Genomic DNA, 15,603 nt, shown 5'->3' with positions numbered 1-15,603 from the left:
TTTACTAACTATTATAAGTTTTTTTTTAAGAAAATTTTTTAAAGGTTGAAAACTTTTTGATACATGAAACTGTCATAATTTCAATATTGAAAACATCAATCCACTTAAATATTCCTACCTGAAGCTAACGAAGATAGAGATCCTGCCGTACTGCCACCTCCCTCATAAGCGTAGTTTCTCAGGTCGTCAAATGGCGGAGCGTTTGGATCACAATCTGCCCGTTTTTTGTGTTCTTCAATGAAAATGCCCACATTTGGTTCTTGCCCTAGAGGAGGAACTGGAAAACAAAGACCATATTGTTACTCTGGATAATTCAGGACAAACTCGATTATAATTAAAAATTATTGTATTATACCTAAATTGTCTTTTAACTCAGGATGTTAAATTATAGGGCGTAGTGAATTTACTAATAATTATTAATTTAAATCCATGTGTGTAGCCCCTGAGCTGTTGGACATTGACCTATTGATCCAATAATTAATAAGCTTGATAAGAGTTTATTTCTCTGCAAGGAGGATTAATAAAATAGGTAAGAGGAGGATAGGAGTTATATTTCATAATTTCCCTATTCCCAATAACCTACTTTAGGTTTTATTATTCATCGTCTCAGGATACTACAGAAGTTCCTAAATTACTTAGACTTAGTTTTACTATAGACACATTGAACATTTAAGAAAAAGATAACAAATTAACCAGACTACCTTCTCTTCCTACTTTCTTCACTTCCAACCCCTAATCTAACATTCTATCTACCAACATGTTTATGTCTAGTAGATAATTTATTTTAGTGATTTACTTGGTATAAAAAAAACAGAGATATTGAATTGGTAAATTACAAACTGAGACCAGTATTTCCTTCCACCACGACCGTTTACTGTGTTTAAAATAAGTATTAAATCAAGGTTTTGAACCAAGAAACAGCTTCTGACTTTATTCAGGACTGAACCGACAACCTATTGATAGTTTGGAAAGTACTATAACCACACAGCTGCCCAGCACAAGAATGGTTGAGGAAAGCTAGATCGATTTTCAATCAATCAATCAGGATCGAACCAGCAGCCTTCGAATTGTAATGGGAGCTGTACAATCACCAGTACCAACATCAGTATCATGGAAAAAACATAAGTTATTGTTTTAAGAATACGATGGAACATTTTTAGAGATAAAAATACAATTTGAGGAATTGAGGAAATTTAAAAATTGAGTACTTACATGCTAATTTGGGTGCCATCTCCGGTAACGGCCCTCCAATAGGGATCTGCAGCGGAGTTATGTCGAACGCTGTCATGTCGTCCTCTCCACCGCCTTCATCATCGTAGTTGATGATGTTCTCTCTGACGTCATCGTCTGGTCCAGGGTATTTGATGTGAGCCTCCCTACGACGGTTGTACACCACGAATACCAATACGAGAACTGCAATCAAGTGAAGCGTTAGGAAAATGTTCACTAGAAAATCATACGAGGTTCGGGTCTTATATGATTTGAAAATACGATTATAACTGTACCAATTTGTGAAAGACAGTAGCCTGAACAGTTTATCCTATTGTTGCACACAAAGAAACAAAGCTTGGACTAACAGTATCGGTACTCTTTTGTTTGTGGGGAAAATCAGTGATATAATATTGAAGTTTGCATTTTTACAGTAATGTTTCTACTCTACCTAACTAAATTTAACTAATCACATTAAATATTAATGAAACTACAGTAGGCATATGTTTAACGTTTTCTATATTTTATGCATCAAACAACTTTAAGTTTATACAATATAGTATAGTTTTTGTTCTTGAGAATATTTATTCTCTTTGAACCAACAAAATGCAAAAACTAAATTGTTTATTCAGAATTCATATGTATTAATAAAATTACTCGTAATACAAATAAATATATAAATTAGTGGCTACAAACACTTTAACGACACAGTCAATTGTTACATAATGTTGAAAGAATAAAACCAAATTAAGATAAGTTAATGGAAAAAAATGATAAAAAAGAGCTATCCACACTCCTTCACATTAAATGAAGAATAAAAGGAAACATTAACTAAAAAAAAAATGGGAAAAAAATTCTAATATTGTGTATTTTAATAACAGCAGTCAAGTGGATAGATTTAAGCTGTACAAAATCTAATATTAATTTAAGGTCGGGGCATCCAAGAAAATCACGATACAAGAAAAGCATAAAATGTATTAAAATGAGTTAAAAAAAATTAAATAAAAATACCTCTTGAAACAGCAGACAAGTTTCTCAACCTTTCACTCTTTTTTGCCAAGATAAGTTTCTGAATGTAGTGTGTTAAAGCTCTAACATAACTTAAAAGAAATAATAAAATAATAAGAAATAATAAAAACTCACTGAGCAATAAAATCAAACATATAATGACGGCAATGATAAAGTCCTTCGATGGCTGAATGATTCCTGACTGCAGCAGTTCAAGTTCACAATGCAGCCCGGTGTAGCCTAACGGACACTTGCATGCGTAGCGTCTAGAGTCTGCGTAGTCTCGACACACGCCGTTGTTCAGACAGGGTTGCCACTCACATTCGTTCTCGTTGACACAATCAATTCCTTGCATGCGGAACCCGGCGGGACAACTAGTACCAACATTCACATTCATTCAACAACTAGTTACAGTGCAGGGTTACATGGCTAGCTTCTTTGGCTGGGCGGCAATGTTAATAGTGTGATGATTTTTGTTCTGCTGAGTTCAAATTTTTTGTAACACGGAATGTATAGTAGGTACGGTATGTCAAGTTAAAATTGTGTGTTCTTGTAAATATTTCAACTAGTTATTTTTGAGTATCCAGCTCAACTGCATGAGCAAACGGGTAAGGTAAGGCATAGAATCTTCTCTAAAGAGAAAAAAACCGGAATTTGTTGAAAAAGCATTTTGATTGATGAAAAACTCTAGTTCATTTGGAATAAATATTTTGATACCCTTACCTTGTAATGTATTACTTGGGCATTTGATGATGCATTTAAACAATATTATAAAAAACTGTATACAAATGATAACAGTTTGATCCAAAATAAATATTATAGCAGTTATTTTTAGAGTTACAAACATAGAAAAAAAATATGAGTCAGGTGAATTAAGTCACAAAAATCAACTCAAAAGCAACTCACTATTACATTGCCACTAAACCGAAAGAAGAAAGCCATTACATTGATTGCATTGGAAACACAACGAGATTGAGGAAGGGGAACAACAGAGGGTAATCAGAAAGGAGCACCAAAAAAAGCGAACAAAACTTAAGAGAAAAAAAACATCAATTGCATGGGAAAGACGACTTGGGAAAGGGGCAAAAGCTGGATATGCGAGTATGGGGTGGGAGGGACTTACTGAGAATGGTGAGTAAACAGACGAGAATGGCAGCGAGAGCCCCCATCCCCAACTTGAGTGTCTGGCCCTCCTGTACCAGCTCACAGTTCTCGCCCCAGAACCCGTCGAGACAGACACAGCGATACCTGAGTCTCGGGTCTTGGTTGATACAAACACCTCCGTTGCGGCAAGGGCTGTCTAGACACTCGTTCTTGTCTGTGCAGCCCTTCCCGTCAGGTGAGACTATCCTCCCCTCCCCACAGCTGCATGTGTTAGTAGAAGAAGAGTTAGAAGGGAGATTTTAGAGTTGTTAGAGCACGAGGATAAGAATAGGATTGAAGATACATGAAATGTTGGAAATTGTGTCACAGTGAGGAGGGTAATGGAGTGAACAGGCTGGGCCTTAAAAATTGATGTTTTTTTGCAATCATAAAATATAACAATAATCTCTTGAGGTTAATTAATTATAAGTGTTACACAAGAAGTACTAAAACAATCATTTCCTAAGTCTGAAAGATGCAGAGATTGCAAACTTTGGAAGACTTAAAGTAACTTATTTTTGCTTACAGAAATAATAAATTGATTTTTTTTAGTAAGATCACGTCATGTATGATTTTAGTTTGACTTGCTAATCCTCATATCATAACTCTTAGGCACTCTATTACACCAAGGTATTGCTTTTGAAGGTTGCTGTAAACAATTTTCCTATTCAAAGTTCTAGTTTGTTACATTACATATTTCTACTTCAGAAAACACTGGAGTTAAAAATGTATAACATATTTTTAAAATATAAAAAGATCAAGTGTAAAGCAATTGTGCTGCATAAATGTGTGTCTATTGCTGCATTACTCAACCAACAGGAATGACTGAATGCACTGCAGAGCAGTTGCTCATCCTTCTTATAGATGTCTCTACTAAGAACACTAGGGACACTTACGTGCACTCGTATTCGTTCCACAGGTCAACACATTCGAAGGGGTCTGGACAGATGACATTGGCGCAAGGTTTGTTTGAAGGACAGTTCTTCTCCAAGTTCCGAGCCATGGTGGCCTGGCCCCATTGAGTGCCGTTCATGGCGGGAGGAAGCGGCAAGTGCTTGCCCTCCAGTCTTATGTCGTCCAAACAACCTACAAAGGATTGAGTTAGAACAGTCTTTACATAATTTGTTTTAGGAGAAAGAAACCTGTATGAAAAACAGGAATAACATGGCAAATTTTGAAAGTATGCAAAACAGTAATCAAGATATTAATCAAACTACAAAACTACAGTACACTCCCGACTGTCTGAGCTGCGGTTAACCACGTCGGTAAGTTTTTGAAAAAAGGCCAGTATGTTCACCAGTTCAATGATACGGCCATTTTCTAAAGACCAAGATTACAGGCAGTTATTAACTGTGATTTAACTTAAAAAAAAAGAAAAATAGTAGACAGTTGTGAAAAGGTGACTTTTTGGGTATTAAGTTACTATTAATGATAATACTTTTCCTTAAAAAACTAAAACCCAACAAGATCAATCTAGGTTAATAAGCAATAAATTGAAAACTATATAATTATAATTTAAACATTTTACTCCAATAAATTCTTAATTATTGCATATCTATTTTTGTACAAAATTGCTACCACACCTTTCTGGTAGTCAGCGTACACCTCGAAGGTGCGAACACCTGTGTACTCTGCCTTCCCTCCTGCGTAAACACCTTCCTGTTTATCCACTAGGAGCCACTGGTGTCCATCGAATGTGAAACTCTCGTTGTACCTTCGACCTTCACCTCCATCTAGCTCCAGTGTGGCAGAGGAACCGTAGCGAGATACCTGCAGAACAGATAGAATACTGTAGCACAACTAACTGGAAAAAGCTTAAAATCTGCTAATATATTATACACATACTGCTTACAGAAAACACCTTATGGTTACTGTTATACAAAATTTTTATCTTCAGGTTATGAGACTTTGAATAAAATAGGACTTCAATGAAAAGTAAAAAAAAAATTGATACATACTTTTTTAAACGTTTAGATTTACAGTGTCTTTTTTTACAAAAATTTTCAAAAGAATATATTCCATTCTAATGCAGTCTACAATCCTAGTAGTTACAATTCAATGATAAGACATCAAGACTTTATTTACCTTGGCCACGTGCCACTGTCCGTCGTCTACAGTGATGGCACTCAACCAGATGTCCTTCTCCTCTGTTCGCAAGCTGTTGAGGTTGTAGCGGAAGTGTAGCTTGCTATCCTTTATCTGCAAAATACAACATGTTCAGTATCTAACACACTCATACACATCCCACAACAAACAACATTGAGCATATATTTTCACTCTAGTAGCTAATGTTAAACCACATTAGATACAGCTGTACAGGACTACCATTGCAAATTAAAAGGACAAAGTCTTCACCCACATAAAAAAACTGTGTTCTTGCTTGGCGTAATGTACGTTTATTTAATGCTCCAAACGACCAAGCCAAGCAAAACGACTTTATTGATCCAACGTTTAACAGTACTTCAGTTAAGATTGTATCCACAACTCAGGTGTACACTACTGTCCTAACAATGTTCTTTTTGCACTTAAACAATAAGCTGATAAATCTGTAACAGGCTCACCTCTAATATTGCGTACTCTCTGTTGTGCTGATCGCTAACCCTGAACAGTTCTCCGTGCTCCTCCCTCGTCCGGAACCTCAGCTGTATCTGGGTAGAGAATCTGTCCGGCTCAAAGCTGAGTGCATACTTGACGTAGCTCTGCGGCTTGAAGGTAGTCGGTATCGTGGGAGTGTTACAAGCGGGCCCGGTAAAACCAGGAAGGCACTGACATCTGGAGAAATAACACAGAACTTTAGTTTAGAACATAAAATGGTGTGAAAGTGTTCAACATGAAAACAAAATTTAGAAAATTAAAGTTAAAACAACTAAAATTTTTTGACATCTTAGTTATAGTTCATGTAAAAAATATGTATTAAAGTTCAAGGCAATGAAGAAAAATACAAAAAAAAAACTTTAAAAAATTAAACATTTTATATTTGTTTACTTTTGATTTAATCATCACTTTAAGAATGTCAAGAGTTAGTTTTGAAATAAATAAAATTTACTTTCAGGTTAAAGCTAAAGCTACCACGTTACTTATGACGAATTTACTTAAAACACTCTGGAAACTGTGCTATCATTTATTACCAAGGTACGGCATGAAAACAACAATATACTATCAAATAAATGAATCTATGAAGTGACAGGATTAGTGAAACTTAAGAGTACTGTATGATGAATATTTAGAGGAGCATAAGGAGAAGTAGTTTAATACTGTATAGGTAAACTTACTAAAGGGAGGAATAATAAGATTTTACCTATTATTCTTTTACTTTTAATAGAGTGGAACTGGTTTCAATAAATCATTACATCAGCTTGATACCAACAAATGTGTTAATAACTTTTAGGGTTATTAAAAAAAACCATAGACTATATATTACCAGTATAAAATTTAAAAGGTCAAAATATACTTTTTTCTTTCTAAATAATTTCAAAGATATACTTGTAAAGACCCGAGCTGACATAACACTAAACACTCAGTTTTCAAAAGCAATTTTAATTGTCAAGTTCCTATGGTATGCTTAATGACTTGTAATTAAAAACAGCTCAAAATCAATTAAACATGGTAAGTACTCTTTACTCCTACTCATGGTTTACATTGCAACTTTTATTCTACCGGGAAGTAAATGATTAACAGGGTTTGTCAAAGGGGAAGATAAACCTTTCTTCTGCCACAGGAGGTTTCTTTGGGGGTTCCTTGAATGATTTTAGAAGAAAACTGTGAACGGAAGAAGTAGTACTCGGTCTGGAACACATTTTATCTTCCAACAATATTTTCCCCTTGCAACAATAGTTATAGTGGTTAATAACTAGTACCTTAGCATAAAAAACAAGTTCAATTCCAGCAAAGCCCAATTCATTTTAAGGAGTTGTAGAAAAACAGTGTTGACGACTTACAAACCTTGCTTCAGGAGTGTAAATAAGACGCAGTCAATGGACAGCAAGCAGTTTAGTAGGACTGTCACCTGATTTTTTATGAATCTATTGTTGTATCTATCTGTTGTTATCTATCTGTTGTTGTTGTTGTATACTTAAATCTGTATTTTAATATGTTTTCCTTAAAATGACCAGCTAATTTTGTCATAGGAAAGCTAAGATTTGAGCGCTACATATTCCTAACAGAAGCTCCAATTTTTTCAGCCATTAATTTTATGCCATCTGAACAAAGCAATCCCCGTAAATTTATTCAGGATAGTCAACTTCATAAACTAAAATTCAATTGAACAAAGAAACATGAACTCAATCAAACTTCTACTTTCTCCTTGCAACCTCTTTGCTCTCTCTTTGCTATTGTTGTGTACAATATTGTAACATATAGCTTTCTGCGTACCTCGCCTCAGACAGACTTCCCACGCAGACTCCGTGTTCCCAGCAGCGGAACGTCGCTTCCTGACTGTTACACACTTCGTCTGTCTGTGGACATCCAGACACACTGTTCCGCGACAGGCCAGGATGTGCCAGATCATATAACTGTGGGGAAACAGGACAGTTAATACCAAACTGTGCTTTGCTACAGCATAAAACTACAGTTGGTGAACCAGGTATTAATAATTATAGCACAGTAAGAATAATATAGGCAAGTCAGTATAAGCTGAAGTTCTGATTATAAATACATTTTCAACATATATTCTCAACGTGCGTTAAAACTGTAGCCAGTTAATAATGAAAACAAATGTGGTTTAATTAGTTTCTGATAAGTGTTCTGCAATCTATTACTGATTTCTGATCACTGATTGTTACTGGAGAAAAGATATAGAGAAAAAATCATAATAAAACAAATAGTACTGTATCTTCACAGTATGACATTATACTTACTTTGCTGTTGTGGAAGAGATTCCTGATACAGCCATCGAAGCCCTTACCATAGGGCATGGCCTGCCAGTGGTACAGAGTAGGATCAAACTCCTGAACGTATCTGCCACCAAGCTGTAGTGGTGTGTTGACGTTAAGGTACTCGTTAAACGGAGGGATCGTACCGCGAGCCTGACAGCTTGAGTCATCAAACTCTGGGGGCGTTCCATCCTCCAGCTCAGAAATATCAGCTGACTTGCAATAATCCACTACCAGCCGCACGTTCTGTAAAGTAATTTTAGAAGATAAAAACCACTGGTGTTTATTGTTTGTGTTTATACTATATAAACTATAACAGTGATATGATCAATCAATAATTAAGTTTTGTCAAAATGCTGAAAAAAAAACATAATTCTCTTGATGAAAATTTAAAAGTACCGTAAAAAAGCAAAATTGTAGACTAAAAATAAAAATAGAGCGGGAGTACTTTAAGGAATGAGATTAGAAACAATTTCTTTATTTCATTGTATGAAAACTATAATTAATTGTTTGTATTCCTTGCATCAAAGAAGCTCAAAAGCTTTACTGGCCTTATCCAAGACTGAAATTACTTTTACTGAAAACCTGTGTAAATATAAATTCTCTTAGCCTTAGATTTTCTGCGGCTTGTACTCAACTGATGCTTACCTCAGTGTCCCAGAAGATGTCTATTCTGTGCCATTCTCCGTCATCTAAACTCTTCTTTGTCTTCACTTTGAGTTCTAAAGTTCCAGAACCAAAGTCAATCAACAATCGAGGTTGCCCTCTCTCGAGTTCCAGAGATATATAATCTGAAATTATTTACAATTTATATTAGCTTTAGTAACCCCATACCTACATTCTATAACAAGACTTCTGAGTATTCTGACAATACTGCAGTAAGAAAAGAGTAATCGGTACATTCTTTTTTTAAATTCCTATGGTGTACACAAGTTGCATAATTAATCACAAAGGTTGATGATTTTGGATTGGTATTTAGGAAACTTCTGAATCTTCTGATTCTATCCACCATATTTTGTTATGCATTATAATTATTTCTTTGACACCAAAGAGAGAAAAATTATTATAAAAAGGAAGTAAGAAACATTTAAATCAGCAAATAGAAACAATTAAGTACACATATTTGGGGAGCGTGTCGCCGGTCTAGCAGAAGAGTTTGACCCTGAGGTTTTAGGTTCAAATCTTACCAATCACCAATAGCTTTTACCTATGTGATAATATTGCGGCTCTCTGGTCTAAAATAATTCTAGCCTCAATTAACACAATAAATGAAAATTTACTAAAAATTCTCACAAAGGCGAGTATCACGGACTAACCTGACACCATGGCTTCCTCAGGCTCGGGAGGGACGATGGGGCCGTTGTAGAGCAGCTGACCATCACCCTTCCTGGTGATAAACTCCAGACTGAGGTGAGAAGTATCACACATTTCCAGCGGTGGATACCACGCCCAGCCGTTCCCTCTGAAACTACGAGCCGTCTGCTGACACCTTGGACCTGAGTAGCCGCTCGGACACGAACACCTGTTGAATCAAACACTGGTGTCAGGGTGAAGGTGTAGATATAAATGCTAAAAGATAATTTTAAAATCTGTTGAGAATTAGAATCTCTGGATTCTTGACTGATTAGGTTTAGGAAACTTTTCCTATTAATCTCAAGAAAATTAAAATCTTTTTGGTGCAGTAAAAAAACATCTGATAATCTGGGTCTGAAATTATTTTTCAAAAGTAATGCTTCAAGGCAAATTTGATGGAGGAAATTAGATGAGGTAAGTGTACTTGGCAGCAATAAAATATTTTTGTTCGTTATTTTGTCTTGCCTTGTGCCATAATTTATGTTTTGAGGATACTTTTCAGCCGGATTTTTAGTATATACAAAAATTTAAGTTACTTAATCCCAAATTACATTACATTGGTTGACCTAAATCTAATTCAGATTTACAGTGAACTTTCCTAAAACTGTTGGTTTAAGAAATAACTGGAATGAAAGAGCCAGTTTTAGTATTGCAAATAAATAATCATGTTCAGGAAAAATGCCTTAAAATAGATGTTGGATTTGGAAAACAATGCTACAGTACAGACATATTTAAATAACAGGCTACGTTCAAAATATTAGAATACCTTCCGTCTAAAAAAATACTTAAAATGCAAAAAGCGATAACGGCTAAAACACTCACGTCAGTCCGTATCTGCCCTCCACACAGCGTCCTCCGTTGTGACAGGGGTTGCTTCTACAGGACTCTCCCTTGGTGAAGTTCCTGGCTCCACACGTACACTCTGCGATCACGTCCACTCTCACACCCACCAACGCTGTCTTGTTCGCGTTCACCATGTACGGCAAATTACTGATATCCAGCGTGTTGGTACAACTGCCCTCGCAGTTCTGGTTCTCATAAAGGCACTCGTCAATTCCGACCATTGTAATGTTGATTCCGACATCCTTCTCGATCTGAAATGAGAAAACATGGATGAAACAAGAGTCAGGAGGGGATTAGATTAGAGATTTTAATAGTTTCTAATTAAGAACTTAAAATATGTGAAGCTGAAAAATGTAAGTTAATCCTGAATGAAAAGAATTTGAGTTTAATATTAAAAGAAGATTTAATAGTCTTTGTAAAGATTACTGAATTTTAAGTACAATAAATTTTATTGAAGTAAAGTTTTTATCAAGGTCAATAACATAAGAGGATACAGTGTTATAATTTATCTTTCTACACCATTGCCATTTTTTAAGTAAGGTCCAAACCCTGGTCCTATATTACTATTTATATTTGGCCTTTTGTAAATGTTGTCAAAGTAAGAAGAACATCTTTCTCTTGTAAGATACTGAAAAAAAAACTGGAGGTAACTTGACATACCTCTTCCCTGTGCATGAGCACTAGCCCATTTAGTTTGACGGGCTTGTAGTAGGGGGAGCCGTGAGCGGAAAACCGCACATCTGTGAGTGGAGGGTGTTTACGTCGTAACTGTACACTGAACACATCAACGTTGTCTCGCTCTGTGTTCAGCAAATCAGCCAGCTTGTCTCTGAATCTATCTGCTTTACTTCTCACAATGCTTTGTGTCTGTGAACAGTCCAAAGGTATAATTAATATTACAATTTACAATAGTACTCTGTGACTTGTTACTTAGAGCTTTTCAGTACTTTTCACAAACAGTGTGAAAATGAACAGTTTGACATATTACGAGTTGTTTCATAATTTTATCAAGTCTTTAGATTTATGATCTTGAGACTAAAGAACATATTTTGTTGAACAATACAGTCTATGACTGGGGAGAACTTTGATGTGATTATGGTGGTGCAGCAATTGACCAAGAGTCATAAAAATTGAACAAAAATATATAATTAGCAGGAGGAAAGTAATACTAAAGATTCTTTTCTATACGTTCCTCAGTCATATAACTCTGACAATTTAAGTTCAATAATCAAACTTTTATAGGTTTGTTACCTTTGCTTGCACCTAAACTCCTCAAATTTCAATTAGTGCGCCTATCAAAATCTATAATATGTAAACCATAAAATATTATGCTAATATTATTCAATAACATAACATGTGTGAATATTATGCTTTAACATGATAATATTTATATTGATCATTTACGGTCATTGACATCACCGAAGATCACAGAGATAATCCTGGTGCCGAACTATTGCTGGGACGTCAATATGATAAAATATAGATGAAATGAAATGAAAATTCTGATTTCAGTTGTTAACGTTAACAATGTTCATTTGCCTAAGAAGGATTAAATAAATCCAAATAAATCTTAATCTTAAATAAATCTGAAATAAATCCATAAACAAACTATGTAATAGAGCTTTTTTATTTGTCTAATTTTATCAGTTGTCACTTCAGGATTATAGTAACTGTTTTAACGTTAATGGCTGCAAATTGTGTCAGTTTTGTTTGAGTCTTTTGAACATTTATTTTCTGATTTGTATTGCATTATATTCACAAAGTCCATCAAATCTTGACTCACCCTGTAGTTCCATACTCTGATGAAGTCCTCATCCGTGATCCCAGCCAACCTCACAGAACCTGACTTGACCACTGCTTCGTGAGGAATCTCTTTCACAGTCACTGTCACATTGGCAGGAATGTCAGTCTGCGTGTGTTTACGATCGTACACTTTGAACCTCAACTGGTACCGACCCCCCTGAGTCCCTTGCCGCATCGTTATCATTCCCGAGTCTTCGTTCAGCTTAAACCTCGGATGTTCTTGTCCTTCCCAGTAGAACTTCTTGTCGGGCAGATCCCAGTCATCAAGATCGTAAACGTAAACTCTGCCTATCTCAGTGTCTGGCGCTTGACCCTGAAATTACATGTTTTTTTTAGTTTTTTTGTATTGTTGAAATAAAGGATATTACTTACAGCTAGTAGAGTAGATAATTTTTTTGTAACAGTCCTGTGATTTAGAATTTTGTTGAGTATAATGGAGACTGAGATGTATTACTTTCAATACTTTGGCATAACTTTTTTTTATTATTAATATTGCTTTCCATATAAAAATCAAGGGGTAAACTGTGTATGATTTTAAACCTGAGAGTGTACCAATCACAGATATCAGGGCAATTAAAAAGGACAAAAAGGCAGACAGAACTAAAATAAAAAATAAAAGTGAAGATTGATAAATTTGTTTGCTTTAAAAATTACAGCTGTAAACAAAGTTTACGGATATTACCATGTAGTTGTAAACAAAAATCTCCTTGGATCCGGGCTGCATCTTATTGTCATTGACATCGCCGATGATCACAGTAAGAGTGCTGGTGCCGGACATTGCTGGGTTACCGGAGTCCTTGATCACAATCGGGATCAAATACTCCTTCTGCTGCTCCCGATCAAACGACCGCAGTGAAGACACGACTGCCATCCCGTCTCCGTTAGCTCCCTCTGTGAATGAAGAGTATGAAGTTAAAAAATTGTGATAAGCAAAGAAATTTACAGTGTAGGCAATATGGAAAGATAATGACTAGAAGAGATATGGAATCTAATCTGATCAATACTGCAAATTTTTAACACAGGCTTATAAATTTGGGGTCTGACTTAGGGGAGGTACAAATGAGGCATTTAGTTCAAAATTCCTCCGTGAACAGCGCTGTAGTAGAGAGCACTTTGGCAATAAAGGTTTACTAATCGCAAAAATAGTTCTGTTCATAAAATAAAATTATAAATGCCTCAAATTCAATTTTACTATTTTTAATTATAAAATTAAACTATCATAACCTAACCGAACTAACCAAACTTGCTGATAAAGAAATAATATAACAAAAGTTTAGTAATCGGAAAAATAATTCTGTTTATTAAATAAAACTAGAAATTGCTCAATTAAAATTTTATAATGACTTAATAATAAAATTAAACTGTAATAACCAAACCAAACCAACCAAACCAAACCAACCAAACTTGCTGATAATAAAAAAATCTTGGACAAAAAGTTAATGCAACCAGCGGGATTCGAACCCGGGACCTTCAGTATACCAGCCCGGCACGCTAACCATTGGACCACCGAGGCCGATGGCTATCGAACGTTTTGTTACGGTAATGGCGTTCCCTCAGCTAATAAGAAGCCCTCAGCTGTCATCGTAGCCTCTTCTATACCTCCCCTGAGTAAATACCATAAATTTGTCATCCTTTTGGATCACAATCAGCTGAGGACAATTTTAAGGTGGTCTATGTTTTTGGCCAGTATACTTTGAGTGTATTTTATTTTTCACTGATTATTTACTTGCTATTTCACAACTTAAATACCTTAATGTAAGAAAAAAAAATCTTGTACTAGTTTTAAGTTATATTTTTGTATGACGCCATTGTATTTTTTAAATGTAACTACAAATAAAGAATGATTTTATTTGATAAAAAAAAATATTTACCATTTCTCAATCAGATAAGAAGAAATCCACACTCACTAAAATTCACCCGAAAGTATGAAGAATATTTAATATATTATAATAGCAGCTCAAACCTAATCGGACATGAAACCTAAACCAATTCACGCTTCAGATTTTACAATGGGTTGACAGACAAGTAAACTAGAAATTATGAGGAACTTACTCTGGTCATGTTCCACTTTGAAAGAGGCTCGTATGATGTCGTCTGCGTTGGGATCCATTCGGAATGTGAAAGGAGGACCATTGGACTTGCTACGATCATCATCGTCTGTCGCCAGCACTTCTACGACCTTCAGGGAAAAAAATGTCAAAGTATGTAAAATATTTTTTGCTCAGTGAATTTTTTGCGTTAATGTAATTAAGGTTCAGACACTTTTAGGAGGAAAGACATTTTAATATGTTACAAAAAGCAGAACATTTTAAGTATGTTGTAATGAATTCATGGTAAAAAATGCTAGCAAATGAAAATATGAACACCCCTTGATATAGACCAAAATAAAATAAAATATACAGAGTTAACTATTTGTCAACTATAAATAAAAAGGCAAATGATGAATTTTAAATTGAGAAATTTGAAGCAAGAGCAAACTTGAAAGAATTTACAAAATTAACATAACATGCTTACCTTGCGAGGTGGAACATGCTCCGGTAGGACTGGACGATATTCCTTCAGGAACATGGGAGCGTTGTCGTTGATGTCTTGTACAATGACAGTCAAGGTGGCTGTGGCAGTCTTGGGCGGAACCCCATCATCAATGGCCAGGATCTTCACCTACAAAGGTGGACAGTAATTGTACTGAGTGGTTTGTGTATTAAATCTTTGAGGCATAACATTATGTGAAACTGTTGATTCTTTACTTAGTTCAGTATGATTTTTATTGTTACATTAAGAACCGTTAGTATATATTACATCTTAAGAGCACTAAAATGCTGTAACAAGAGCCAAAGATAAATGGTAAAATAAGTTTTAGGCATTGCTCGATTTGTGGGGGAACGCGGAGGAACAGAGTTCCGGTACCTTTCTTTCGGTTAGGTCTTACTGGTTTTAGGTATTTATTAGAATTGATTAAAGTTCATATTGTTACAAGTCAGGAGCCCCGCGCAACAATAGCCAGGCGTCGTCTCAAAAGGATTGTTTGTTTACACGGGTTCTCCGAACGCGCCAGTGATAGACAATAGACCCATGTCAACGGACTACCTCAATAGGGGCTCCAGAACCTTCTACACTTCCACGCCGGTTTGTAAACAACGGATACTCGAACTCTCCACTCTAGAATGTTCTACGGCAAGCTTATATAAGGGACCGTCTTCCGGCACACGGAGTTGAGTTGAGTTGAGCCTTCCGAGAATCGTCGCGGCAAGCGCCCGTCGGTGTTAGTGACCAGTGCTAGTGCTAGTGGCAGTAACAGTGTAGATACAGTGTAGTGACACTAGTGACAGTGTAGTGACAGTGCTGTAACAGAAGTAGTGATAAATCCTGTAAA

The 15,603-nt window shown here is 35.7% G+C and overlaps 1 protein-coding gene across 7 annotated transcripts in view; it reads right to left on the bottom strand.

Annotated features, from left to right (window-relative positions):
* LOC129000963 (neural-cadherin) overlaps nt 1-15,603 on the bottom strand; it is a 477,113-nt gene that overhangs the window by 2,695 nt on the left and 458,815 nt on the right. For 5 of the 7 annotated variants that reach the window (XM_054428064.1, XM_054428062.1, XM_054428063.1 and 2 more), the window contains 17 exons: nt 14,745-14,891; nt 14,283-14,409; nt 12,913-13,121; nt 12,211-12,543; nt 11,088-11,294; nt 10,407-10,678; nt 9,548-9,753; nt 8,880-9,022; nt 8,217-8,477; nt 7,732-7,871; nt 5,922-6,132; nt 5,446-5,559; nt 4,944-5,130; nt 4,257-4,446; nt 3,341-3,582; nt 1,213-1,413; nt 119-277 (listed from right to left, as the gene is read on the bottom strand). In XM_054428064.1, the coding sequence (XP_054284039.1) occupies nt 119-277; nt 1,213-1,413; nt 3,341-3,582; nt 4,257-4,446; nt 4,944-5,130; nt 5,446-5,559; nt 5,922-6,132; nt 7,732-7,871; nt 8,217-8,477; nt 8,880-9,022; nt 9,548-9,753; nt 10,407-10,678; nt 11,088-11,294; nt 12,211-12,543; nt 12,913-13,121; nt 14,283-14,409; nt 14,745-14,891 (3,349 nt within the window). Of the gene's footprint in view, nt 1-118; nt 278-1,212; nt 1,414-2,352; nt 2,592-3,340; nt 3,583-4,256; nt 4,447-4,943; nt 5,131-5,445; nt 5,560-5,921; nt 6,133-7,731; nt 7,872-8,216; nt 8,478-8,879; nt 9,023-9,547; nt 9,754-10,406; nt 10,679-11,087; nt 11,295-12,210; nt 12,544-12,912; nt 13,122-14,282; nt 14,410-14,744; nt 14,892-15,603 lie in introns of all 7 variants that reach the window. The other 2 variants (XM_054428065.1, XM_054428066.1) reach the window with 1 other exon arrangement.

The sequence above is a fragment of the Macrosteles quadrilineatus genome, unplaced genomic scaffold, assembly GCF_028750875.1.
Source record: "Macrosteles quadrilineatus isolate MER2022 unplaced genomic scaffold, UCM_ALF_1.0 Scaffold_8__2_contigs__length_117827958, whole genome shotgun sequence".
In the NCBI taxonomy this organism is placed as follows: domain Eukaryota; kingdom Metazoa; phylum Arthropoda; class Insecta; order Hemiptera; family Cicadellidae; genus Macrosteles; species Macrosteles quadrilineatus.
The sequence above is the reverse complement of the archived record's forward strand: the minus strand, read 5'-3'. Positions and strand labels throughout refer to the sequence as shown.